At 36.9% G+C, this 27976-nt stretch overlaps 1 protein-coding gene across 1 annotated transcript in view; it reads right to left on the bottom strand.

The window, feature by feature from the left end:
• Window positions 1-6620: 6620 nt before the first annotated feature.
• The window catches only part of LOC139725084 (nicotinate phosphoribosyltransferase-like), a 41326-nt gene continuing 19970 nt past the window's right edge, over window positions 6621-27976 (bottom strand). Inside the window, exons 7-14 of the mRNA XM_071636173.1 lie at window positions 26773-26913; window positions 24999-25083; window positions 13843-13923; window positions 12270-12372; window positions 10321-10406; window positions 9448-9519; window positions 8845-8952; window positions 6621-7966 (exon numbers count right to left, since the gene is read on the bottom strand). Of these exons, the coding sequence (XP_071492274.1) occupies window positions 7889-7966; window positions 8845-8952; window positions 9448-9519; window positions 10321-10406; window positions 12270-12372; window positions 13843-13923; window positions 24999-25083; window positions 26773-26913 (754 nt within the window). The 3' untranslated portion in view covers window positions 6621-7888. The remainder of the gene's footprint in view (window positions 7967-8844; window positions 8953-9447; window positions 9520-10320; window positions 10407-12269; window positions 12373-13842; window positions 13924-24998; window positions 25084-26772; window positions 26914-27976) is intronic.

Below are 27976 nucleotides of genomic sequence, written 5' to 3'. Positions count from 1 at the left end.
AAAAAAAAGTGAGGAACTGGCACAATCTTATCCTACGTTGTTTATCTTATTTCCAACAACAAATTATGTGACCCTGAAAAACATTTGGAATCTGCAACAGTTAAAATTACATGACACTCCGTAGCGCTCCTCTCTGTACCTCCTTGCAACTCAGATGCTGTAGATATCAAAAGTGTAAATAAGAAATAAAAGGCCATATTGCTTCGACGCTAATTCTGGTCATTGGAAATTCGGTGCTACCTCACTCTCGATTTGAGTTCCACTCACTGAAATATCAACAAGAAAAGGTTGAAAGTGTGAAATAAACCGAGGGTTACGATGACCACAACCTTTCTTCATATTTTTGTGTATGCATTCATGTGTTTGTCGCGAGTATTTAAAGCTTGAAATGTGATCGAGTGTCTATACGTTCGTTTAGCTGTGTCTTACATGTGAATAAGTGAAGATAGTGTCGTCCCCCCCCCCCCACCCTAAATGCGGTTTTCCTTGCAACAGTGAAAATCTGACTTTATTATTATATGATATATCTTATTGTACATTCTATATTCCCTTTCATGACTGATATCATCACGAGTAGTGGCAGCACTACCGTATTTGTTTTATCCCACCCCCCCCCCCACACACACACACAACTCGGCCACCATGCAGGTAAATACTGAGCTATGGAATCAGTAAGTTGAGGCTGTACGCAGACAGCAGCGGTGTATACAGTGTATCATGACAGGTGTTGCCACTGTGCCTGTGAGTACAGGCGACTCCCCTTTTAACGAAGTTCTCGGGACCGACAGTCTTCTTTCGATATATCGAAATTTTGTTATAGCCGAACAATTGAGCCCAAAAAGATAATCCACTTATAATTTGGGGACTTGACTTATGAATTCGTTGTAACGAAAATGTCGTTAAAATCGTGTCCGTTTTAACGGAGTGCACTGTACTTGATAGTAACAAGGTGAAGGGTTGGGACACATTTGTCACTAATACCGGTTGTCGCAGCTTTCTAGCAAAAAATTCTGTATGAAATGGACAGTTTGTCGCCGCGACAAGAGCTTTACGAAACACCGATCAATTGAATAAGGTAAGGTATGGATATGTGTTTAGTTTTTTGGGGTTTTTTTTGTATAATCTTAATCATAACAAAGTAAATATCAGTCAATAGCGTGATTAGTCAATCTACGTATGTTGTAAGACGTGTTAAAAAAAGGAGGAAGATCTTTCTGAAAATGACATACATATTTTTTTTTCTGCATTACCGAGATGACACAGTGCAGACTTACAAACAACACTCACTTTCACTCTCCAACATACTTCAAACAATTGAGCTGCACCTGCTTTCATTTTGTCCAGCTGATCCAGTGATTCACACATTAATACACGTGTACATCATTAAAATAACATCTTGACTGATATTGCTATATTTATTTTTATACATACATGTATTGCAATCAGAGGTTGCCAAAAAAAAAAAAAAAAAAGTGTTCGTATGCTTCTAACCAAACCTGACGTATAACAACAGTATCAAATTGAACAATATATGCATATACTGTAGATGATGACTGGCGGGGAAGGGAACATACCCAGAGCTACCAAGTCTCACGCATTCTGCGTGAGACTCAAGCATTTAGGGGTAATCTCACGATCTCACGCATGACACCTATTTTTCTCACGCATCGGGCGAAGTCTGCAATTTGGGCCTATAATAATGAGCATAGCTCAAAGGATTAAAGTGGTAGTTGCAATTGAAGGCATATTTCCCTTTTGTCTTTCAAAAGCTAAAGATTGAAAAAGCTCCCTACCGTGGGAGGCCACAGGGGGAAACCCCCCCCCCCCACCCTCGCTCGCGCGCACATTCGCATGCCGAGATGCCGAGTCATGAAAATCTCACTCATAAGATTTTTTTGAACTTGGCATCCCTGCATACCGAATGTTCCACTCGAAGGGTTTGAAATGCTATTGAGGGAGGTTATAAGTCCCAAGACGAAGTCGAGGGACTATAGCCTCCCGAAATAGCATTTCAAACCCTGAGAGTGGAGCATTTGGTACATGTTCCCGACAACAAAAGTCGTCATGTGTTATATAATATGGGTTAGTCAAATACATTGTATGGAATAGGCAACTTTATCCTATCGATTGCGTGAAAAATATGATCGTTCAATCGTTTGGCATCGTTTGTCATTTGTTACGTGAACATGTTTTCCCATGAAAGAACATTACAAAAATGTTCTGCCCATGGGCGAACATAACCAATGTGCCTCCATCACATGACTGTGTTTAGCCAATCATTAACCGGTATTTGACTAACCCATTTAATATATAACATTACAACACCAGGTATGACATGACCCTAGGATGAAACAGCATAATGAAACTGGCATCAACACAGGGTGCTACGGTTCTATCGAGTGACGTTCGTTATTCCGAAGTTCGTTCATCTGAAAATGAAATACATTGTATGGTTCTTTATTCTGATGGTTTGTTAGTCTGAAAATAAAAGAAGTTTCGTTATTCTGAAAGTTCGTTAATCAGAAAATGGAAACAAGACGCGTACTCACGAACCTGCAGAATTAGGAACCTTATATAGTTTTTGGATTTATGAACCTTCGGAATGACGAACCTGTTTCATTTTTGGATGAACGAACCTTCGGAAAAATGAGCCTCCAGAAAAACGAATAATGAACTGGTGAGGCATACATGTCACAAGGATCTTACATGTATGTGGATATTCTGAACATTGCTGGTGGCAGTGGAGTATATGGTCATAGCTAGATAAATGTATTTGTATATTAGTGTAACACACTACTTCTGGCAGGTACATTTCACGCCAGTAGATCTACCAAGTCATATGAAAAACACCATTCAGGTAGGGGCACTGATACAGCTATTGTACATTCAACCACCTCTGTAAACGCAGATAATATATCACCTATCCAATATTAACTGAAGGACAAATTGTCCACCTGTAGCTATACTTCCCACAACCTCTGGCATGCTTTAACCTTCACTGGGGCGTTATCTCAATCTAATATCACAATGTTACATCAATACAGGCTCTATTCCACAGCTTGCAATTGGCACTGACACAGTTTAGTTCAGAGGAGAAATGTTTAGTTCTCAGAGATAAATCACCAAGGAAGAAGTACGAGAAAAAAACTAGAAATGTCGCTATGGTGACTGTTATGCCGTCGTCATAAAGCATGGTTCTCCCAATAGGTCTATAGTACGTCTTGACAATGTGTGGCTACAGTTTCTCATATAACTGGCAAAATTTAAAATTACATGGTGGTTTTTACATTTTTTTTTGTTTTTCTTTTTTGTGCATAACTGATCCAATTTTATGCTACAGAAGTGCAGTTAAAGTGACTTCAAAAACTTCTAAACCTATGCTTGCACGCTTAAATGTATATCTACAACAATTCTGAACAATTTTGCACTTCACGGCTCTAACATCTCTATCAACTGGCATTTGTATGCACATTGCATAAGTCACCATAAAGGCATGCTACTGGCATTCATACATTCAGTCAGTGAAACACTGTCAGCATTACACTTTACTTTGTTATCAAACTTGTGACTTGCTCAAATTCATAAAATTCTTCCGTCGAGGTGTTTTTGTTGCAACTGATTGACAAACTGCCCTACATCGACGTAAATAAGCACTGAATTGATCAGTGTTTTGGTAGTAGCCATGATAAAAATCATAGGCGTACGTACTAGAGCAGGATTCGAACCTACGACCTCCTGATCTCCGGACAGACGTATAGGGCAATTTGTTAGTCAGTTGCAACTTGTGAATGCATTTTTATTTATTTTTTTATTGCTTACATCATACAGCATCAAACATGACTCATTACTATTAACAACTCAGCTTCAAGTATTTTCAATACAATGAAATATTTGCATAAATAAAATCTGTTTTTTTTTTTTGTGTGATGTCTAGGCAGTACAATAAACAAAATAACATCACAATATTTTGACAAAGCTTTTGATAGTACATGAACATCAATTGAACAATTCTCTAATCTAACAAAATAGCTAAGGCATTAAGGTCCCCTTACACATAGTATATGACATATACACTCCAGTACTAATTTTACCAGTAGTTCATATATTGTCTTTTGAATTTAGTTAGTACAATCAGCAGAATTAAAAAAAAAAAGGAATTCAGTCAGTACTAGAAGCAAAATAAAAACAGATGAAAGAGAGAGAGAGATAGAAATCAGGGCAGTCTCAACAATAAAATAAACATTCCAATGACAATATGATGGACAATATGATGGACAATATAAAACTATCTGAATCAATGACATTTTGTTCTTTTGGGAATGAGTGCAATGTTGATATCCACAATCATTCAGGTGGCTTAATGATAATATTGGCCCTTTTTTCCAAAGAACCAATAAACATTAGCTAAAAGATAACCTGCTTCTTTCTACAATGAAACAAGGAATGTAACCTCCTGAATTAGATTGTCACAAGTGCACTGGAATTTTATATTTTTTCAGTCATTTGATATTCAATATTTACCAAAAAGAGGATTACACACAATGACAATGCAAATGCTGGAATCGAGATTCAGCATATTATGACGAAAATGCAATTTTTGACATATCATATCACAGATTTTTTTTTAAAAAGATGACATCTTGGCTAAGTTCCATCCAAGATTCAAATATTGCATTGCAACATAACACTAAAATATCATTATGCATGATAACATTAACAATTTCACAAACTGCATCATCACATGAGACTTATGTTGCATGACACCTTTGCTTTCTTTATAAAAAGTAATATCATACAGCATTTATGGGGAGGAGCATAGAACACATAACTGTATTGCTGAAACTGTCACAAGGTTATGTAATACTGCCTTGAAAAAACAGATAAGGTGTGAATTGTTTGGCAATGACTGACACATGTTACGGAGGCTGCTTTGATGACGGGACGGCTTCAAAATGCATGTTTTATAAAAATGGTTCCATTCAAGCTATTGAATCACCTACTCAAAGGATATAAGGATTACCTTGGGAAAGATTATGGTCATTAGATTTCAAGGATTGAAAAAAAAAAATCTCTGTGAACAGAAGCCACTTCCTAGGAGAGCTAATGAAAACTGCAGTAAATTTACAGACATGTTTCCTTACATTAAAGGGATGGTACAGTATTGGTGGAGGCGAGGATTGGGCTTTTAACTTTTTGCGAGATACCAAGAAACCACTTATGAAATAGTGCAGAGCACACCATTCTAAGACAAGTTCAAAGTTTATTTGATGAAAATCGGTTTTGGAATGGCTGAGACATCCAAAAAACAAAGTACTGTATAAGCTGTTATTTTCGTAAGGGTTTAATTTTCGCAAGGGTTTAATTTTCGCGAATTTCGCGAATCACGGTTGGACCGCGATTTTAACAACACGCGAAAATGTCACCATGCACTGAGGTAATATTGCGCTTATGAAGACCTCGGTGTCAATTTGCGAAAACAACATCTCGCGAAAATGTCAGTGACCGCTTCATTCGCAAAAATATCTGTACGCGAAAATAACGGCGTATACAGTAAAATAAAGAGATCGTAATAAAAGTTGGGTCCCACCTTCTATTAGGATTACTCTGTTTTGGGTATCTCAGCCATTTCAAAACCAATTTTAATCAAATAAATGCTGAATGCCCCTTGGAATTACATGATCTTTCATATTTCAGAGGAAGTTTTTCATTCTCTCACCCCAAACTGTTAGAAACCTGAAGTTAGGTCTCAACTAAAACTATACAATCCCTTTAACCCCTTGAAGACTAGTCTTGTGTATACTTGAGCAGGTGTCTACGGGAAATGTGTGTTTATAGCTTAATCACTTTGTCCTCCATGGGTTAACACCAAACCAGGACACGTTTGCTATGAGAGACTGGGACTCTTATATATGTGACCCTGCACCTCAAAACAAACAAAAAGTCGCCAGACATGAATTTTTAGTTAAGACCATATTCTGAAAGAACAGACTTTAAGCTTTAAAATGATGTATAACTCAAATCAAATTGACTCTCCTAACCTATCTAAATATTGGGAAGAAAGCACAAACTCAGGAAAAGTGTGAACTGAGAAAAGAGGCTCTAAAGTACAGTGTCTATTCAAGCGCTTAATCTTTACCAAACCGTGCTGGCTGTGCGATGAATGGGACAAAAAACAGGAAGTAAACCACCATAGTAACAACAATGAAGGGATTATTAGATTAAACTGAAATTAAGCAGGCCTCATTAACACATTCTGTCCATAATTAATGCCAACTTTCAAAGCAGTAGCACTATCCTTTCAAAAGTTATTAGAGTTGAAAGTGAAGAGTGTGGACAAGGTTTTTCAGAAATGAAAAAGGGATTCTAAAGAAACACCTAATCACACTATTCTACCAAAAATGGTCGAGATAAACTGCTAAAAAAACACACTTTCCTTCCCGTTTTATGATACCAAATTTTAGCATAATGTATTAGAAGACCCGCTCTTTCAGAAAGTATGAAAAAGTCAAGTTCGGCTACTTTGACCCATTTCACTTATTTTCAATCCTCACGCAAAATCAGTGTGTGCGACTTTATGTTCGTTTTGAGGTGCACGGTCACATATAGTGTTCTACCAAAATAACAAAACCCTCATTACAACAAAGTAAAAATTCAGATCCAAGACTATTATTATCTACATACACGTATATATGATTACATAGATATGTTGTAATAGAGAATAGGTTCCATTCCCACTGGTTCCTTTTTGCAACACATTTGTTAAAAATTCAGATCAGCAGTTGCGATCTTACAAATACATTTGTACAGAGGGTGACAATTGATAAAAAGATCTATCATAGCATACGTTTATACACTTTCTTTTGCAGCCATGAGGAAATTTGAACATAACGAAAGCAATCTGTTGGTCAAGAAAACTTTGTTAATATGGGAGCCACCTGTACACTTTACCACAAAAAACAACAACAAACAAAAAGAAAGACAAGTAACCTCTAACCCTGCTAATAGCTTGGGTTTGATTTTGCATATCTACTCAACTAAAATCAAGCTCTGATCATTCATAGGTAAGCAAACGAAGTTGCAATATACTCCTCTGAAAATAGTTATGGGAAAGAAACTGGAAACTGCTGAAATTTACAGCCAATTAAAACCTTACTATTAAATAAAGACTTAATACACAGCCATGGCAGAGTTAGATAGTCTTTCATGCCTCATCAACCCTAGTCCTATACCACATCCTTTGTGGCTCTGTCTAATCATGTGTGGCATCAAAGTAATATCTGATAATCCTCCCAGTCTACCAATAGGCCTTGACTTGTTAACCATAATGCAAAACACTTCTTTTTACATTGTACTTGTGCATTTTTCTTCATCACAAGTCAAAATATTTCATTTAACCTGTTCCACACTGAATTTTGAAATCCCCATAGACTTCATACACAGACCATCAAGTTCCCATACGGAATGGGTTAATTGATGCATTTACACATATCAAGACAGTCCACATGACGGCTTGGGGCACTTAGATACATAAAGACAGAGAAGCCATTCTGGAGCACATGGCATTGACTTTTCTTACATGTGAAAACCATGAACTCCTTTACTGGCATTCAATGTACATTTACATGAAAATGAAATGGTGCAGTGCATGGGTAAAACAAGAAATATGAAAGGGAAATTACATTTGGTCTGCAGAATGGAACCTTGCAACACGACAAGTCACAAGAAATTGAGCCTGAATAAACTGTTCAGCCTTGCAGATCTAATCCCTGGTAAATAATAAACATGTCAATCAACAGAACAACTACTTTAATATCCAACCAAATTTGAATGGATACATCCAATGACCTTTGACCTTTGACCCACACCATTTGACATCAGATTAAGCCAGCTAGGAGAGTTCTCCAATGGGTGCATTGGCCAACCACAGGTCATGGAGGAAGTGATACAAGGCGTTGCTGACTGACACCTACACAGGACAGAAAAAGACAGGAAAGGACAAAATTTGGTGTGTCACGATAGTGATAGAATACTTCATCTTTCCTTAAATCATAATATTCTGTACAATGCTTTTCTTTCCTCACAAGATTCATCCTGACCAAAACTCTAGTAACACTTAAAATATGCCTAAAACTTATTGTGAAAACTACTGGTTTGCTGGACAATCCCGTACCCATGTTAAGAACAGATACATACATCAGAGATATCAAGTCATGAATGATTATGGTAGCAGTGTTAAGTCTGGTATCAAAGTTCCATGCAGAAAATTTAATGATTCTAATTGTTAACTTGTATAAAACAAAGAGGGTATCATCCTATATGGATAAATTTTGTTCATAATACTGCCCTGAACTGAAATGAAATCAAGGAGGTGTCCTGATGTACATTGCATGGTGTTATGCCTTGGTTAAGAGCTAAAAGTATGTGTCTGGCTTTAATAATCCAGTGTGCTTTGCTTGCTAATCAGGACTTCTAATCTGAAAGAAGCTGTTAATGTATAAAGGATAAATTAATCTTCCTTAATCCCTGTGCAATCACGGTAGGCTTAAGGTATGTCTAGGACTGTTTGCTAAATTGCAGTGGGTCTGCCTTATTTTCATGATGGCCAGGTCTGGATATTATTACATTAGCCACATGCAAAACAAGAACCGGAAGTGTAGAAAATTGAGGCTGAGAGAAGACAGGATTTATTTACAACAAAAACTGAATTGAACATATAATCACCCTCAAGTTTCCACTTTTCACAAATGTCACAATTTTGTATCATTATTTTGCAGCTTACATGATTAACTTAAATTTCTTTCAAATTTCCTTCTAGGCATTTGAGGCCTTCATTCGTGAACTCACCTTGTATGGAGTTGGATTTAGCGCCCTCTTGTGGTCATGACGCAGAGATTCCAGTGATTCTTGCACTCTCTTCTTGGCCTCCTCCAAAGTAGGCAAAGTTTGGCAGATCTGAGTTGGTGGACAGGGTTTTTTCATGTCAAAAGAATGTATTTATTATACTAGGCTAGCACTGGACATACACAGTCCAGTTTTAATAATAATAATAATAGTGGCCTCTTATAAAGCGCTGAAAGTCCATCAATGATGATGCTCATGGCGCTCGATTAACAGAAATTATTTTTTCTGATACTTTGGAGTGAACAAACTTTCTATCTGCAAACTTCTCTTGGCTTGCCTGAGTACAAACTCAAAGTAGTCACCTCTCTTTACCTGTTCGAAATTGTCACAAATAAAGGAAATTAATTAGTATTCTCTTTCCTATGTATACAGGACAGTAAAAGTATAGAGTTGTTCCATGGAAGAAGACAAATGTTTCTTGTAATTTCAAATGACTTTTCACATACTAGATTTCATGTCACTTATTTTTCATTTCAACACAATTATACACAATCACAAACACATCATGATTATATGATTAGCAAAAGACAAGTAAAGACACTTTACCTCTCCATTCTTCATGAAAAGTTTGTGAAGTAGTTCCACTCGTCCTGCTTTCACATAGGCTCTTTTTGATTCCTGGGGCGATTGTTGATTTTAATTCAAAGAACGTAACAGAACAAAACAGAGAACACATTGGACTTTAATGGGCAACACAAAAACAACAAGAAAAAAGGGGAAAAAAGGACATAATCTCTTGGAACACAATGTGTTTCATACATGACTGGTAGGAAGAGATATCTTCAGAAAATTTCAGGCCTTGTAATTCAGTGATCACTTCAATCATTTAAATCACATCAGATGTAAAGTGAAGCTAGAAAAGAAGATTGCAGGTCCAGATAACTCAGTGTAGCAAAAGTTGGAGCGTGGCAAGCGGTTTGTGTACAGCATAGTACAAGTGTGACATACAAATTCAGCTGGGATTTGAACCCATGGCCTGCAAATTGCTATACAGACAACATATCCACTCGAGTACCCACTGGTATAAGGCATTGGAACCATCACTGGCAATCAGGCAGAAGTCTAATCATATCTTGTACAGTGCTGTGGTGAAAGTGCATTATGTATTGTAAAAGCTGTAACAGTTATTTTTGCAAGGGTTTAATTTTCATGAATTTCGCGAATCACTGTTGGATCACAAATTTAACAACATGCAAAATTATCTCAAATTGACAGGCATTAGTGCATTTATGATAGCCTCAGAGTCAAACTCAAGAAAACAACATTACACGAAAATGTCCATGACCTCTTCATTTCCAAAAATATCTGTACGCGAAAATAACAGCTTACACAGTAAATAACTGTTGCTCTTGTTAACCAACAAGAATTAAAAGAACTGAGACTGAGGGTCAGGCTGAGGTCAAAGGTCAAAGGTCTCACCTCAAAGGGGTGTCTGCAGAGAACTCTCTCCAAGGGCTTCGGGGGCTCCTCCTCTGACTGCTGCATGAGGTCAATGAGGGCGTGACCTGTGGGGGTCACAGAGCTCTCGTTACTGATTGGTCAAAAGCCATGGTCATGTGACCTGTGCTTTTAGAAACACATGATATGGACAATAGCACAAGGTCTGTATCATACATTTCATCATTTTTACTTTCAGTGATTCACAATGCCCAGAGAGTAACATTATACAAAAGGTCCACTAACCCCATGAGAAAGTAAAATTTCGGAATTCACCAATAGACAGAGTGACATAACATGATCTTTGAGATTAAAAAAGTAACATGAAAAAAAAAACAGTGTCAAATTTGTCACTAGCTTTACAACAGACAAGAAAATATTTTCATTTAACTTACATGTCAAATATTTGTGGCATAAACAAAAATACATTTTTTTTTTTTTGCTGACAACAGCTGATAAGATTGCACATACATGTATTTGCAACAGTGTCTAATACCCAAAAGGATATTTGTTTATAATGACAAGGACAAAGGGACTATTAGATTGTCATCAATTCATTACAATAGATTGTTGAATCCAAAAAACCATGAATTACATGTTTTTCTCCACCATGCCTAGTGATAATGGACACTAAACAATCATTCATACAATGTAAATTATCATTCTTGGAATCCAGTTTGCATGCATGAATTAGTTAAGTTTGGCCAACCTTACTTAAGCTTTTATCAGGAACAACATTCATTAAATGGAAATGGAAACAAGAGACCCGCGGGTCTAGCGTTCACCTGAGTATCGCAAGTCCACCTTTCACGCAGTCACTAATCTAAATTATTCACAGCTCTACTAAAATTTGCCCAGGCATTCTCAAGTAGAAGATGAAAATGTACAATAAGGGCCTAAATTTTTTAAGATTCCTTAATTTGGGGGGGATTGGGGCCCCCTGGGGCCCTCTGGGTGTGGCATGGTGCCCATTTTGATAAATTGAGATCCTGACCCCCTAGGGATGCTACCTGCCAAGTTTGACGAAAATCCATGAAGAGGTTTTCAGAGAGAAGATGAAAATGTACAATTCAGGCCCCCATTTGGACCCCCCCCCCCCCCCCCCCCCCCCCCCCCCGTCCCCAAGAGGGGCACTTCTGGATTTGCTATGAACAAACTCGAAACTACAGTCATTAATGTACTCACTCATAGTATTATCTTAGCTCTGTAACTTCTGATTCTAGAGAAGATTTTTAAAGATTAATTCATTTTGGGGGGTTTGGGCCCCCTGAGGGCCCCCTCGGTGGGGCATGGAGCCCATTTAACAAATTGAGATCCTAACCCCCTAGGGATGCTACCTGCCAAGTTTGGTGAAAATGGGTCAAGAGGTTCTCAAGAAGAAGATGAAAATGTACAATTTAGGCCCCATTAGGACCCCTTCCCAACCCACTCCCCTGGGTCCCAAGGGGGGCACCCCTGATTCTGCCATGAACAAACTTGAAACTACAGTCATCAATGTACTAACTCATATGGTTAACTTAGCTCTATCACTTCTGGTTCTAGAGAAGAAGATTTTTACAGATTCTTTAATTTTGGGGGGTTTGGGCCCCCTGGGGGCCCCCTGGGTGGGGCATGGTGCCCATTTTAAGAAATTGAGTTCCTAACCCCCTAGGGATGCTACCTGCCAAGTTTGATGAAAATCGGTCTTGGGGTTTTCAAGAAGGAGATGAAAATGTAAAAAGTTTACGCACGACGCACGACGGACGAAGGGCGATCGCAATAGCTCACTTGAGCCTTTGGCTCAGGTGAGCTAAAAAGCAGTTCCAAAATCTGCTTTATTTGAACTTTCCAGTGATGATGTACTACTTAGTATCAGTCACAGAAAGTCATAAGTCACATTTAAATGAAGCCAGGAAAGTGCATGCAGGGAAGACAGCTTTAGGTGCACTTACCATCACTGTTGAACAAGCGATAAACGACCTTGCGACCTGGAATGGTAACCTTTGACACGTCTTGGCTCAGCTTGATTCTGGAAACACCGTTAATCTGTACAAGCTGGGAGAATCAAAATCCAGCAGTTTAATCCTCTAGCAACTGAATATTCTGTACATACAACCCGTAATGGCCTATTGTTCCTTGGAAGGTACTTGAATGGTATTATTCTCATTTCGACAACATTCTAAATTATGTAAAATAGATCACTGCATGTTTATTATCGTCTATCATAAGTTCTGTGTATTTGAAAGCCTATTAAGAATTTACCGAGACTTGTGTGTCACAGAAATAATATACATACTTTTGTCAAGTTTCGACCTCCTTCAAATTACAAAATTATGTATTCTATATGAAAACTATAAAAATAGTATAGCATAAAACTAAAAAAAAAAAAACGAACGTGCAGTTTTCGGGCAGTTAAGGGAGTAATCTGACAGGCAGGGCAGTTCAGTTACTAATGGATAAACTTTTTTTTTTTTGGGGGGGGGGGTTGTGTGAATGTTTGTTTTTATTTGGTTTTGTTTGTTGTAGTAGTTGTAGTCACACAAAACTCTACTTGTAAACACTTTCACCCAACAATAGTGCATGCAATTCATAATTACCTATCTTCCTATCAAAATGATATCCAAGTGGAGAAAATAACAATGATCAGGGGGTTGGACTACTATATTTACATATTCAAAAGTTTGCTCAATTAATACAATGCAGAAATAGGAAATATGGATCATGTTAAGCAACTTCATGGAAATTCTAGATCCTGAATATAATTCCTCACAGTACTTGTACTTCATATATAACTGTGATCTAGATTTGCAATGCAATACTTCAAGAATGTTTTTCAAGGTGGAATGATCTTTTATACTTCCCTGCAATCACATGATCTTCCCAATGTTACAGGAGTGATAACTTGAAGGATGTGGTTTAGTATAAGCTAAAGCTTTAAAGGCATGGTACAGTATTGGTGGAGATAAGAATTGGGCTTTTAACTTTTTGCGAGATACCAAGAAAACACTTATGAAAAAGTACAGAGCATACCACTCTAAGAGGAATTCAAAGTTTATTTGAAGAAAATTGATTTTGGAATAGCTGAAACATCCAAAAACAAAGTAAAACAAAGCGATCGTAACAAAAGGTACTGTAGGTCCCACCTTTTACTAGAATCGCTCTGTTTTGGATATCTCAGCCATTTCAAAACCAATTTTAAACAATTGAATGTTGAATTCCTCATGGAATTACATGCTCCTCCATATTTCATAAGAGGTTTCTCATTATCTCACCAAATATTGTTAGAAACCTGAAGATAGGTCTAAACCGAAACTATACAATACCTTTAATGTATTCATTCCCCCTGAAACATTTATTGATTTTCCCCTTCCAATCTTAAAACAATTTACACATCATTGAATCTCTGTTGGCTTCCTCTCAAGAAACAAAGATAATGTAGCATTTGATATCTTTGAGAAATTGATGCACAGCTCTCGACCAATGAGACTGCAGAATTTTCTTGACTTGTTTTATACTATAAGCTACCTTACAGACACCTCCTAGGTTGGGTTGCCGCTGACAGGTAACAAGATGTGTTCCTATGCCGTACGCATCAATACCATGACCCTGTTGAGGATTGGATGAGAAATATTGACTGGTTAGGCAGAAAATACACTTTGTATGATTCATACATACAACAGTGCGATAAAGAGCTGTGACTGAATTGAAAATCATATACATGTACATACATTCTATGTGGAATCTACAAACTAATACAGTATGTACCAAAAATTACAACCTGATTATCACGTTGATAACTTCCAATATAATCAAATTGTTTAAATGCTATTCAGGATTTTAAAATATGACATATAGCTATATTGTACAGAAAACCTCATTCAAGTGGGTTAAGTGGTCACAGAGAAATGTGAATCGTTGTGAAGCATGTCATGGATGTGATTCTTCCAAGTTTAGCACTTGGGTGCTCTTGGAACTGTGTATTGATGTGTGAACACAATGGACAGAACTTGGAGAGAAGGGATTCCTGACATGCGCTACAAAAATCCTCATTTCTCTTTGACCACTGAAGCACATCGGATGGGGTGCTTTTGCATGACATGGGTAATAAGTCATAGTTTCATACCCTGAAATTGTATTTGGATTGACTCACTATTTCTAAAGTTATCATTGCGGAGGGTCCAGTTGTAATTTTTGGGGGACATATGGTACAGTATATTCTATGCAGAATCTACAATCTATTGCATATACTGGGAACAGGGCCTTAGCTCAAGACATACCAAAATACATACATGTTCACAAATGTAGCATGGATCTTGGACTCAGTGAACCAGCCAATCAATCACTATTGATTTCTTCTCTCTACAGATTTGTTTGTCATTTTGTAATCATTTCTGTTTTTTATCCCTCTGGTGGCTTCCATCAATAACTGTAAACAAAAGTCATCTAAAGTAGACTGTAACGCTCTGGTATTTAACAAGTCTAGCATGCTTTGTTGAGCAGAAAATTTGGTTGCTCTCACACACAGCCACATCCGAGTGAACATTACACATCACTAGTTAAAGATATATATGAAGGTCTTTGTGATTTACACTGTAACAACAGACAGATATTTGGTGTCAACATGTAATACAGTCATGGAACCTCATTATAAAGAAATCAGATATAACTAAACCCTCTTTTATATAACAAGGTGTTTTGCAGGTCCTAACTCTTTCTATTTCTTTGTTCTTGTACCCTGATATAGTGAGAAACCTGATATAACAAGGTAATCATCATGGTTTGTAGGTCCTCATTATAACAAGGTTCTCCTATAAACCGTTTTTACAGTTTCATAATACCAGAAATAGGCCAGTTTACTAAATGCAATCAAATTAATAGATGCCTTCCCCATAATTAATGGCATGGAACTATTTCATCCATCTGTACTTATTCAACAAATTCAAATACTTAAAATCTGGGTTGCATGCATTAGTTGTTGCACCGTTAGGCAAGCCTCAGTCGATGTCTCTAGTTGTCAGAGCAAAGTTTGTTATAAAGCTATCTCTCTGAATTGACCATGATTGCAAACCAGTCTATTGAACAGCTGACCAGAAAGGGATGAGGTATGATGAATATATGCGATGTAACGCAGAATTATGAGACAGCAATACATTATGATAACATACACAAATGTCAACCTTAGTCTTCTACCACCAGAACTACATATGTAATACTACAACTACTGCCTCAACAACTACTAATATTTCTATCAAGAATTATTACCACTTCTGCTAACACTACTGGTATTTCCCCACTACCACTACTACTTTTACTAAGTACTACTACTACTACTACTACTACTACTACTACTACTACTACAATCAAACTACTGTAAGTTTTATCACTTTCAATTCTTGTTAATATTCTTCCTCTTCTATCATGATAGAAATATCAACTTACATTTTCATTGTTATCGATAATTCATTACAAATCTTTTAAACCTCTACAAAGTGCTACTTGTACATCTACTAACTACGTACTTCTACTACCTCTACTACATTGTACTACACATCCTAATACTATAACTACTACTACTACTACTACTACTCCTACTACTACTACTACTACTTCTACCCATATTGCCCTTTTAATTTCTTGTTATCCTTCTCCCTCTCCTATGCTAAAATTATCAACTTACATTACGTATTTTCATTGTTCATGATTTTATCTCACACTCTCACAAGAACATTAGGAACAGCTGGGCCCCGTTTCATAAAGCTGTTCGTAAAGTTACGAACAACTTACGAGCGACTGGTGATCAGTTCTGATGTGCTATACTTATCAGAATTTCTATAATTCAGTACAAGAACTGATCACCAGTCGCTCGTAAGTCGTTCGTAACTTTACGAACAGCTTTATGAAACACCCCCAGGTATGATGACAGTGAACATTGCCAGATCACTTTACATTTTGTCACATACGCGGTGTCACGCTTTCCATGGAACCGTGTTTTTCCCCATACCACTGCTATTTTGTATGCGGACATGCTTAATTTTTAGTTTATAATATCCATTTTCACTCACTTTTGAAGGGATTTACTAAATATGATTTTTATTTTATAATTTTCCATGTATGTCCAACAAAAAGCTGTATCCTTATTTCATTGCCAAAATAAGCATGTCACAAATTTATTGGGTACCTTATTCAAGGAATTAAACTTATGTAATGCACTGATGTTGATAGCACTTAAAAATGAGAAATAAGAAATTAAAGAAGAAACACAATATCTTAAAAGAATTTACCCAACCATTACAACTTCTATAACAATATGATATGACAACAATGACACAAATTACAATGACACTATTCTAACAGACTGCAGGAGAAATATAAAGAATGCAGTAATAAAATGATTCAAATAAAAGAATATAATTATACAGTACATTGGAAGGACTAGGAAATAATAGGTGTACACTCAGACACAAGATCACACACAAATAAAGTATGCAAGTGTGATTGGCAATGAGATTGATATGAATATGCAAAGAGTTGGTATGAATATAATGCAATGAGACTGATATGAGTTTGCAATGAGATCGGTATGATATATCTAGAATAATCTACAAATTTATCACATGTTTGAATTCATGGCTGTTCAAAATACAACTCCCCTTCATATGACTTGAAAGGCATGGCATGCTATGGTTAGAAAAATGCTAGAAAATAATCTCACCAAATAACATGCAGTTTATTTGATAACAGCTCACAAAATGATTCCCTGATAGATGGCATTAAAAAACCCTGGCATGCTATAGTGGCTATAAGAGAGAGACATTCTTATTGTTGTGTGAAAAACTAGTTGGTTATGTTTTTGTTACCAATGGTGATATTTTAGTAATCAACACTCCCACTATTCTCTAACTTTAAAAGGTTACAACAATTAGTTATTGTGTGTTTTGGATGTGTTGGCTCAATATTGATGATGTGGATGAATTATTTCACCAAAATATGATATGACTGATGAATGTTGTGGGAAGGAACACAGACAATAATCATTTTTAACTTCTGAAAAGTGTAACTGGTTTGATGGACTTATTACCTTCCAAAAATAGCATTTACAAGTTTGAGGTTAGAATATTCTGAGAGTTCTCCAATAAGAGGCATTGTCTGTTTATGTGATATGCATTAGTTGAGGCATGTTGCTTGTTACGTCTGCCTTTAAAGGTAGGGGATACCTTTTACAGACCTCCCAAAATGCAGCAAAACATTAAATATGAACCTCAGGGGACTTGTTTAGGCCACTGCTGAGAAATATGGAAGTCAACAGTTATCTACAATTTGAATAATGCACAAAACTCAACTACTCAGTAGTTCTGTGTGTCAGCCACACTTAAGCCTTTTTGTTGCAGTCTTCTGTATTTTTTATCTATAAACACAAATCTAAAAGTATAAGAGCTGATGTAATAACATATAGAGTGTGTGGCAAGAATGTATATAGAAATGTTTGTAAGTTTTGATGAACTTTCTTCACAAAATATACATGATGGACACACATGCAGTGCATGGGTCTGCAAAGGTAGCCTAGTAATGTACTGGAATTTACGGTGAGCCCCGAAAAAAATTCAATTCAAAATCTAACGGTCAAAAAAGTGTACTAAATGTTACCTTCCACTTTCAATACTTTATGGGAGTTTCTAAAATGATACTCTCTTCAACATACCACTGTATTTATACAACTCTTCATTTAAGGCATGCAAATGGGATTCCCTACCTTTAACTTGAAAATTTTCACGAGGCCACTTTTTGCAGCATCACCAACAAGCCCAAAGTTACTAGCAATACTAACCTACAAATAGTGTCTGTGGTGATGATGATGAGGATGATCCACAACATTGGTAATTGCCATATGTTATAGAAACATTTAGAAGTGCAGACTCTTCCAAGAGAGTTTATATAGCAATTGAATGCCTTGTGAAACATGTGAGTTTTGAGTGTATACAGCTTAAGCATATGTGTGTGCACCACATGTGTTAAGTGTATTAAAACATTATATTACCATCATGCCCCTTTAGCCATTTATCATTTGCTAACATGAGGTACGTTCCCCCATGGAAGAACACTCCTAAGAATGCTTCATGCAGAGGTTAACACAACAAACGGTCTGCTATCATGTCATCATGTCTATCTAGTTACTGAGTGATGTTGAATAACCTTTATAATTATTTATGAAATGGATAAATGTAAAAATATTCAGCCAAGAATGAAATGGATTATACTGTAACTTCAAAGAGGAAATTCACCCAAAAAATAAACTTCAAAAGAAAGAGAAAAATATTCCCTACAGAACGATAGCACAATGACAAAAATCAAACGAGAAATAAGCAAGATACAATGTATGCCATTTTGAAATGTCATTTTTTATTTACATTTCTTGACAAGCCCTTATTAAGAATATCCAAATGAGCAAGTCAATGATGTCATACCCTCACAATTTTCCATATATGTTACACACAAAATACCAAGATATATCAGAGTTAACATCTGTCCTAAATTTTTTATTTGGGTTGAATTTAAAGCACATTTTATATCTTAAGTGCTGAACTATGGGATTTTTGTTATTTTTGTATACGACATGAATAAGAAATAGCGAGAGAAAAACATCGTCAACTCGCTGATTTAAATATCTATAAGTGCTGCTCAAGAAATGTTTTCAAAACAAAAATACATTTCAAAATGTCATATCCTCTTATTTCTTATCCAGATTTTTGTTTTTTGTTGTTGTTATCATTCTGTAGGGAATATTTTTCTCTTTGTTTTGAAGTTAACTTATTTTTTAGGTGGATTTTCTCTCAAAGTATTCAATATTAATTGATACTTAAACGTATTTCAAGGTAAGTTATAAACAATCATGATGAACTATGTAGAGCAATCATATATGAAATGCTGATTCATCTATTGAAGCAATCTGATATGTCTAGTGCTAGTATGTGCTTAATTCTATTAGTGGCTATTAGAATAGAATTAGTTCGTGAATATAAGATTCACTAATGTCAGAATGCACTTCTGTCAGGTGCTAGTAAATTTATTATATAGAAAATTAAACAGAATAAATTTAGCACCTACAGTCATAATTTGTTAGCTTTTTATTGCATTTTGCTTTTATTGACAATGATAATGTTATTGAGTAGTTTTAGAATAGCTAAAGAATAAAACAAGTCTGAAGAAAACATTCCATATCACAATTTTAGGATAATGAAAAGATGGGAAAAGAAGGATTTTGAACAAAAACATGTCACAGACAAACACAATTATCAAGTAATTTGAAGAGCTAATGCTCAGGTACAATGTCACTCATTTGTAATTTTGATCTTTTGGGGGCTATATATTTTCTACAATTTAGAGTCAAAATTTCATTTCCATATCAATCAAAACAACTACTTTACTTTATCCTTATAAAACAAAACAGATTCAAAACCAGTAACACATTAACCTTGACATGAATCCTAAAATGTGAAGTGGAATATGATGTCTTTCTCCTTCCTGGTACCAATATGCAAGCTGGTTTGAAAAACAAACCTCCTCCAAAGTTTTGATGAATTTTCGGTTACAAACTTTTGCGATTTCATCGGGACTGTTCTTGTATTGACTGTCACGAATTGTTTGTGTTTGTTTGTTTATCATTTGTTTGTTTTTTGAGGGGATTAATTTACTATCCATATGTTTGCTATGAAACTTCACAATTTATCTGATATTCTATTACAAACAAGAGACCCGCGGGTCTAGCGCTCACCTGAGTATCGCAAGTTCACCTTTCACGCAGTCACTAATCTAAATTATTCACAGCTCTACCAAAATTTGACCAGGCACTCTCAAGTAGAAGATGAAAATGTACAATAAGGTCCCATTTTTTTAAAGATTCCTTAATTTGGGGGGATTGGGGCCCCCTGGGGCCCTCTGGGTGGGGCATGGTGCTCATTTTGATAAATTGTGATCCTGATCCCCTAGGGATGCTACTTGCCAAGTTTGACGAAAATCCATCATGAGGTTTTCAGGAAGAAGATGAAAATGTACAATTTAGGCCCCCATTTGGACCTTCCCAACCACCCCCCCCCCCCTCCCCGAGGGGCACCCCTGGATCTCCTATGAACAAACTTGAAACTACAGTTATTAATGTACTCACTCATAGTATTATCTTAGCTCTATAACTTCTGATACTAGAGAAGATTTTAAAAGATTCCTTCATTTTGGGGGTGTGGGCCCCCGGGGGCCCCCTGGGTGGGGCATGGTGCCCATTTTAACAAATTGAGATCCTAACCCCTTAGGGATGCTACCTGCCAAGTTTGGTGAAAATGGGTCGTGGGGTTCTCAAGAAGATAAAAATGTACAATTTAGGCCCCATTAGGATCCCTCCTCACCCCCCTCCCCTGGGTCCCAAGGGGGGCACCCCTGATTCTGCCATGAACAAACTTGAAACTACAGTCATTAATGTACAAACTCATAGTATTAACTTAGCTCTATCACTTATGGTTCTAGAGAAGAAGATTTTTACAGATTCCTTAATTTTGGGGGGTTTGGGCCCCCCTGGGGGCCCCCTGGGTGGGGCATGGTGCCCATTTTAACAAATTGAGTTCCTAACCCCCTAGGGATGCTAGCTGCCAAGTTTGGTGAAAATGGGTCATGGGATTCTTAAGAAGAAGATGAAAATGTACAATTTAGGCCCCATTAGAACCCCTCCCCACCCCCCTCCCCTGGGTCCCAAGGGGGGCACCCCTGATTCTGCCATGAACAAACTTGAAACTACAGTCATCAATGTACTAACTCATAGTATTAACTTAGCTCTATCACTTCTGGTTCTAGAGAAGAAGATTTTTACAGATTCCTTAATTTTGGGGGGTTTGGGCCCCCCTGGGGCCCCCTGGGTGGGGCATGGTGCCCATTTTAACAAATTGAGTTCCTAACCCCCTAGGGATGCTAGCTGCCAAGTTTGGTGAAAATGGGTCATGGGATTCTTAAGAAGAAGATGAAAATGTACAATTTAGGCCCCATTAGAACCCCTCCCCACCCCCCTCCCCTGGGTCCCAAGGGGGGCACCCCTGATTCTGCCATGAACAAACTTGAAACTACAGTCATCAATGTACTAACTCATAGTATTAACTTAGCTCTATCACTTCTGGTTCTAGAGAAGAAGATTTTTACAGATTCCTTAATTTTGGGGGGTTTGGGCCCCCCTGGGGGCCCCCTGGGTGGGGCATGGTGCCCATTTTAACAAATTGAGTTCCTAACCCCCTAGGGATGCTACCTGCCAAGTTTGATGAAAATCGGTCTTGGGGTTTTCAAGAAGAAGATGAAAATGTAAAAAGTTTACGCACGACGCACGACGGACGACGGACGACGGACGACGGACGACGGACGACGCACGACGCACGACGCACGACGCACGACGGACGCCGGACGAAGGGCGATCGCAATAGCTCACTTGAGCCTTTGGCTCAGGTGAGCTAAAAAGAAAACTTTGCAATGCTCTGACTCAGATGGATTCAAAATCTAAAAATTAATTTTAAAAAAATGTTATGTATGATTTGCATCAATTGCTGGTGAACAAGATCTGACAGTATATCCTTTGCTGTCGCTCTAATAATTTGACTTCTTTTGATGATGTTGCTTATCATGTGACTCTGCCAATACAAGAACGCCCTCTTCATTGGAATGAACAGACAAAGAAAATACATTAGCCCCACATGAGAAAGCAGCTATAACAAGACAATAACTAAGTCAACCCTTTTAAAGATTTAAACTGAATGTTTAAAATGAAAATGATACTAATCTCACATTTTAGGTCTGAAAGCAAAAATGAATAAATAAATAAGTGAATATATAAGAGATGGATGTAAAGTGCAATTCATAGAAATTTTAAGCTGGAGAATGTCAGAGTGCGCTCAAGAGAAACAAAAGTTTTTAGTTTGGTTGAGAGCTCCTTGCAACAGTCGTTACCAATGGAGTGTAGGAGTGGAGTGTCTGACAAGTGGAATATAGAGAGAAAACGTCTTGAGGTAAGACTAACTCACCTTAGGGCCATGGTCAAAGAGTGTTTGTGTGATCATCTGGGGAGGATTGTAGGTGACATTTGTGTGCTTACTATCATGTGAGTGGGTTAGTATCAATTCACATACTACACAGCCTATGACAGTCACACATGAGAACACCCAACATCATAATGAAGCTATGGGACTACAATTAAACCTTGCCAATGCGGCTAAATCAAAATCAGTTCTATTCTGCAGTGGATGTTGTCAATGAATAAAATGGCAAAGTGAAACTTGAAGAGGACTTGTTGTGGTGGATCATTTCATCATACACTAAACACGACTGCACAACGCATGTTCTTGCATTAATAACAAATTTCTACAAAGTGGAAAAATGAGGGCAGAAGACAATTCCATGTCTCAACAAGTGCAAGAAAAAAATAAACATGTGCAAACACACAAAAAACTTGCCATGTGATATCAAATGAAGCATTCTTTGTCTTACATTCAAACAAACATCAAACACATAATTCAATGCAGACATTGCTTCATAGTGAATATGAATTAACATGCGGATTTTGATTTGACACATGCCATTTCTTTTCTGTTTTCTTTTTTTGTTTGTTTCTTGGCTTGAAGATGTTTATTTGAAATTGTTGATGCTAAAAAAAAAAGAATATGAGAGAATCATTTAGTTTGATTTTACCATACCTGTGTAATACAAAATTTTATCAATAGGTGTACAATGTATGTTAAACAAGCATGATTGTAGCATTTTATAACTTTCATAGTTTAATCTGCAAGCAGCTCTTAGGCAAGATTTTACCCAAAACAAAAGTTGTGTCACATTTTGGTGGTGAAACAAGTGCAAAGTATAAAAAATAAAATTGAGTAAAATAAACAAAATGAGTGTACAAAAACAAGAAAGGTCTTAAGCCAGTGCATCATATCATGTATTAATATTCTACCAACCTGCAAATCTACTGTCTTTGTTTTGTGATGTTGTTGTTACTTGATTACATTCCCTTGTATGTCTATGGAATTCTATCAATTTCCCATCATTCACTGGGGGGAAAAATCCTCACTATAATCATGGCTCGACACTAACTTTTTTGTTTGGTGGCCCGATGGGGCCACCAAAATGCTAAATTTCAAATTTTTGGTGGCCCGAGAGAAAAATTTGGTGTCCCAAAAAACAACAACAATAAAAAACATTAAAAGTCCTTTTTTTTAATGAGTCAAATATTTAAGATTTATGATAGTAAGAATTAGAAGTTGGACATATCTACTCATAATAAACTTCAACAAACTTGCAACACTCACTCTCAGGCATTCATTCAGTCCTTTTCATCTATCCTTTGAACAAATTTATTGACATACTTTTCAAAAAAATTTGGTGGCCCGAGGCGGGCCACCAAATTTGCCCTTTTTTTAAATTTGGTGGCCCGACTTTCATTTTTGGTGGCCCTTTGGTGGCCCCGGGCCACCGGGCCACCGTTAGTGTCGAGCCCTGCTATAATTCAAGGCAGTATGATCTTGCAAATACTGCATGGAGGAGATATTCATTTTTTACATCCTAAAACTTCCATACAAGTCTAAATGGTCAACATGCCTAGTCATGCGATATCAAAGTAATGTGACAAGTCATGTGGCAGGTCATGTGACCAACATATTCATTATTCAAAGATGCCCATACCATTTTGCATTACTGATTTACTGACAGTCAACCAACCAGTCACAGTAGCTTCTCTTCTACTTTTAGGACACTATATCCTGAAATCTTAACTGGTCAGCTATTCTTATGCCAATCCCTCTGCTTAAAACAATTTTCATGCTCTGGAATTTTCTCTCTTAATTTTGAGAAATTTGAAAGGAAATACATGGTTAGAGGGCATCCTAAGGGTAACATATTTGTCTTAAACATTGGGCGGCTTACAATATCACTGTTTCTTTCATCTACTTCACTTTAAATTTGTTGCCAATTTGAAGAGGTTTTTAAGTGGATGAGAGCATGTGGCATGGTACTGAATACTTGCTGCACTTTGCTTAATATAAGAATGAAAGAAACCAGGTTCAGTGTTTGAGACCTGTATAGGGTTTTAAAGGATCTTATGGGATTGATGTGCCAATTTGATGGAAAATCAAATGATTCATGGCAGAATTTAGTAGTCTGTGAAAAACGATCAGCATACACTATCTCAAATGCATGAATTCTCAGACAATAGTTTTCTTCATCAAAACAAACTTATTGTGATCAACGAACTCTGGTGTAAAAACAAACAGCATCTGATGTTGAGTTCAAAGGCCAGCTCATCCTAAACATGCTGGGGTAGCTGAAATATGCTCAGCATTTTTGTGTAACTTCGACAAAATGATGAAGTGACCCACTGGCAAACTGGGGAGAAAAAAAAAAGTATGTTCAGAAACCAGGCATCAAGGTGTAGTATCAGCTCCCATTAAAAGGAATTAAACTGCAAAGAAATCAGATCTGCTTGCACTAAGAAAGGGGAGATCTTATTACTTTAAATGTGATAAGAAGATACTTGATGCCCTGAAAGCAGAATAAAGAAATTTAAGGTAACAGTTTTTAATTTCTCGGCCAAATTCACAGGAAGGAAGAATAAGAGCAACAAAAAAAAAACAAATCAGATTCCAGTGAGAGAACAATCCATGACTTACCTGCTGGTTGAGAGAGAGAAGAGTTTCTTCATTGATATCATTACTGGCAACTATCATTAGCTTCTCAAACCAAGGTATGCTAAACCTGTGGGTAAAACAACAAGGAATAGATCAGTGCAGCATGGTACCATAAGCAGGACATCGCACAGTACAGTATAGTATACTACAATATGTATAGCATTAAGGACAAGTTCACCTTCATAAACATAAGGATTGAGAAAATGCAGCTATATTAGTAGAACACATCAGTGAAAGTTTGAGGAAAATTGGACAATCGATGCAAAAGTTATGAATTTTTAAAATTTTTGTGTTGGAATCGCTGGATGAGGAGACTACTACAGCTTGTGAGTAATTATGCGTACAACAGTATAAAGAAAATGTAAAGAAAATTCAACATATTTTCACTTTTTTCGCATAATAAAAGAGCACTTGACTTGCCTCTTTCTAAAGGCAGGGGGAATAATATTACCCATAACATATGTCGGTAACGAGTCAATGGAATGTGTACTTTTTTCAAAAGATGAAATTTTGTGAAATTCTCTTTATATTTTCCTTATATTGTTGTACGCATGTGACATCTAAGTTATTCATACACTGCAGTAGTCTTCTCATCCAGCGGTTACTGCACAAAAACTTCAAAAATTCATAACTTTTGAACGGAATGTCCGATTTTCCTCAAACTTTCAATGATGTGTTATACTAATATTGCTACATTCTCTCAATCCTTATGTTTATGAAGGTGAACTTGTCCTTTAGTATAGTTCGGTACAGTACAGTATAGTACAGCATTGTATAGTATAGTGGAGCATAGCAATGTCATGTACTGTACGAGCTGAATTTTTCACGGTGGTTTTATTTTCACAAATTTCGCGAATCGCCTTTGAACCGCGAAAATAACAACACGCGAATAACTAAGTTCAGTTAGACCCTCGCAACCGCGAAATTAACAACACGCGAAAATGTCCTCCAAGTAGCAATTCGCGAAAATATCTTTACGCGAAAATTTCAGCTCGTACAGTAGTTCAGCACAGAAGGATCATCTCATTCATCTATGGTAGCTTTTTCAGTTTTGGCACTATCCTCTCAATTGACCCTGCCTTAACCCTCTGTTACCAGGTATTCAACCACATGGGACTAAGGATTACCAGGGCAGTATTATGTTTGGTTGGATTTGAACTCAGAGTCTCTTGTTTACCAAAAGTGCAGAACTTTCTTAAACCACATCCCTCCCTGCAACAAACACAGCTACAACTGTATAAATAAAAGGCTATTAAATGGAATATTCACTCAATCAATCAAACACTGGTTTGTCATGGAAGATGGTCGCACATCTATCTCAACATGTGAAATCTGTAAAGCCAGTTACGACCAGTTGCTTTTGTACTAGTTACACTGCTTCACTGTTCTTGGATAAGATTCAGGTACCTTGTCTCATAGCTAGAGCATTCATCCTCAGCTTTAAAATGTTATCATCTGTCACTTTAATGGTTTTCGATGTCAACAAGGAAATCACATGACACCTTGAAGTTCAGCTCTTAATTGTATACTGTAAACATTTCCTGCTGAACTAGGAACTGGCTTACACAATGTACACAATACTCCAACAAAGTAATTATGGTACAGAATACTTTACGTCCTCTAAATGCTTTGTAATATTATCACATGTCTGCAAAATCACTCCAAGGACATAAATATAAAAACAAAAACTATCAAATTGAAGTAATGTGCAGCCTTGAAGAAGACTAATCTATGGATCTATGCCAGACAAACTCACTCATCTGCGACCTTCTTGAAGATTTGCCGTACATAGAGGGAGAGATAGGCCAAGTCTCCACTGTCGATACGGACTCCCTTAGCTCTGAAGCCTAACTCATTGAGTGCCAGCGAGACTGCACAGAAATTGGCAACTCCACTCCTAGATTAGAAGATAAAAAGATGAAATTGCACTTTCATGACAACCTTTTTCATCTACAGCAAAAAATAAATAAATTAATTGATTAATGAATAAGTAAATAAATGAATGAATAAATAATTAAATATATGAATTAATTAATTAATCAATTAATAAAAATATTAATAAATATATAAGACAAATAAGCAAAGAAACATACAACAAACCAAAAAGGCACATGGGAAAGAAACTAAACCTTCTATCAAAAATGAAGTAATGTGCAGCCTTGAAGAAGACCAATCTATGGATCTATGCCAGACAAACTCACTCATCTCCGACCTTCTTGAAGATTTGCCGTACATAGAGCATCATATTATTTAAGATTTTCATATAAAATCCTGAAATAGCACTAATTCTAATACAGGTTGTTTCATTTTTAAACTGAATGGTGTTTTGATTGATGCAACAGCAAGAATTGATGCAACCATTGACATATTGGATGATGAACTAGTGCGTGCCTTTGGCCTTGTACATAATTTGTATGTGTAATTTCAGTGAGACCTCCATCTAACACGGCACTTGCTTTCATGCGTTTCATCTCTTGTCAATAACATTGTATCCTTTTACACTTTGGGGGATTTTAGCAAATAAAGATAGAATATGAGATCCTATCAAATAATTCATACTCACTTGTAATAGCATGCTATGAAATGCAGGGTAAGAACAAGCTTATTATATGTGACCCGCTGCAACAAAAGGATCCAAAAGTCGGGGGAGGACAATTTTCTGAAAATGACATGACATTATTCCCTTACTCTTCCACTTTAATGTCATATACTGTATAACATGACTGATAAAAGTACTCAGTGGCAGATATATCGATAATTTTATTAGCATGTGTCAAGTGGTTGAGGAAATCAGCGTTTCAAGAAAACCGCTTTCAAAGTTTTCCTTCCGGCGCTATCATGCTCAAGGGGAAGCAAGGCAGTTTTCACCGTTTGACAATAGAAGGTACGCTCCTAGCAACCTCCGTGATGTTCATGCAAGCTTATAGCACCAGCGGTCTACGCACGACCAATAAGTAACA

This window comes from Diadema antillarum, unplaced genomic scaffold (assembly GCF_040938485.1).
Source record: "Diadema antillarum isolate AM-2024a unplaced genomic scaffold, OU_Dant_1.0 seq00000015_RagTag, whole genome shotgun sequence".
In the NCBI taxonomy this organism is placed as follows: domain Eukaryota; kingdom Metazoa; phylum Echinodermata; class Echinoidea; order Diadematoida; family Diadematidae; genus Diadema; species Diadema antillarum.
Note: the sequence above shows the minus strand (reverse complement) of the source record. Positions and strands in the feature narration are given on the sequence as shown.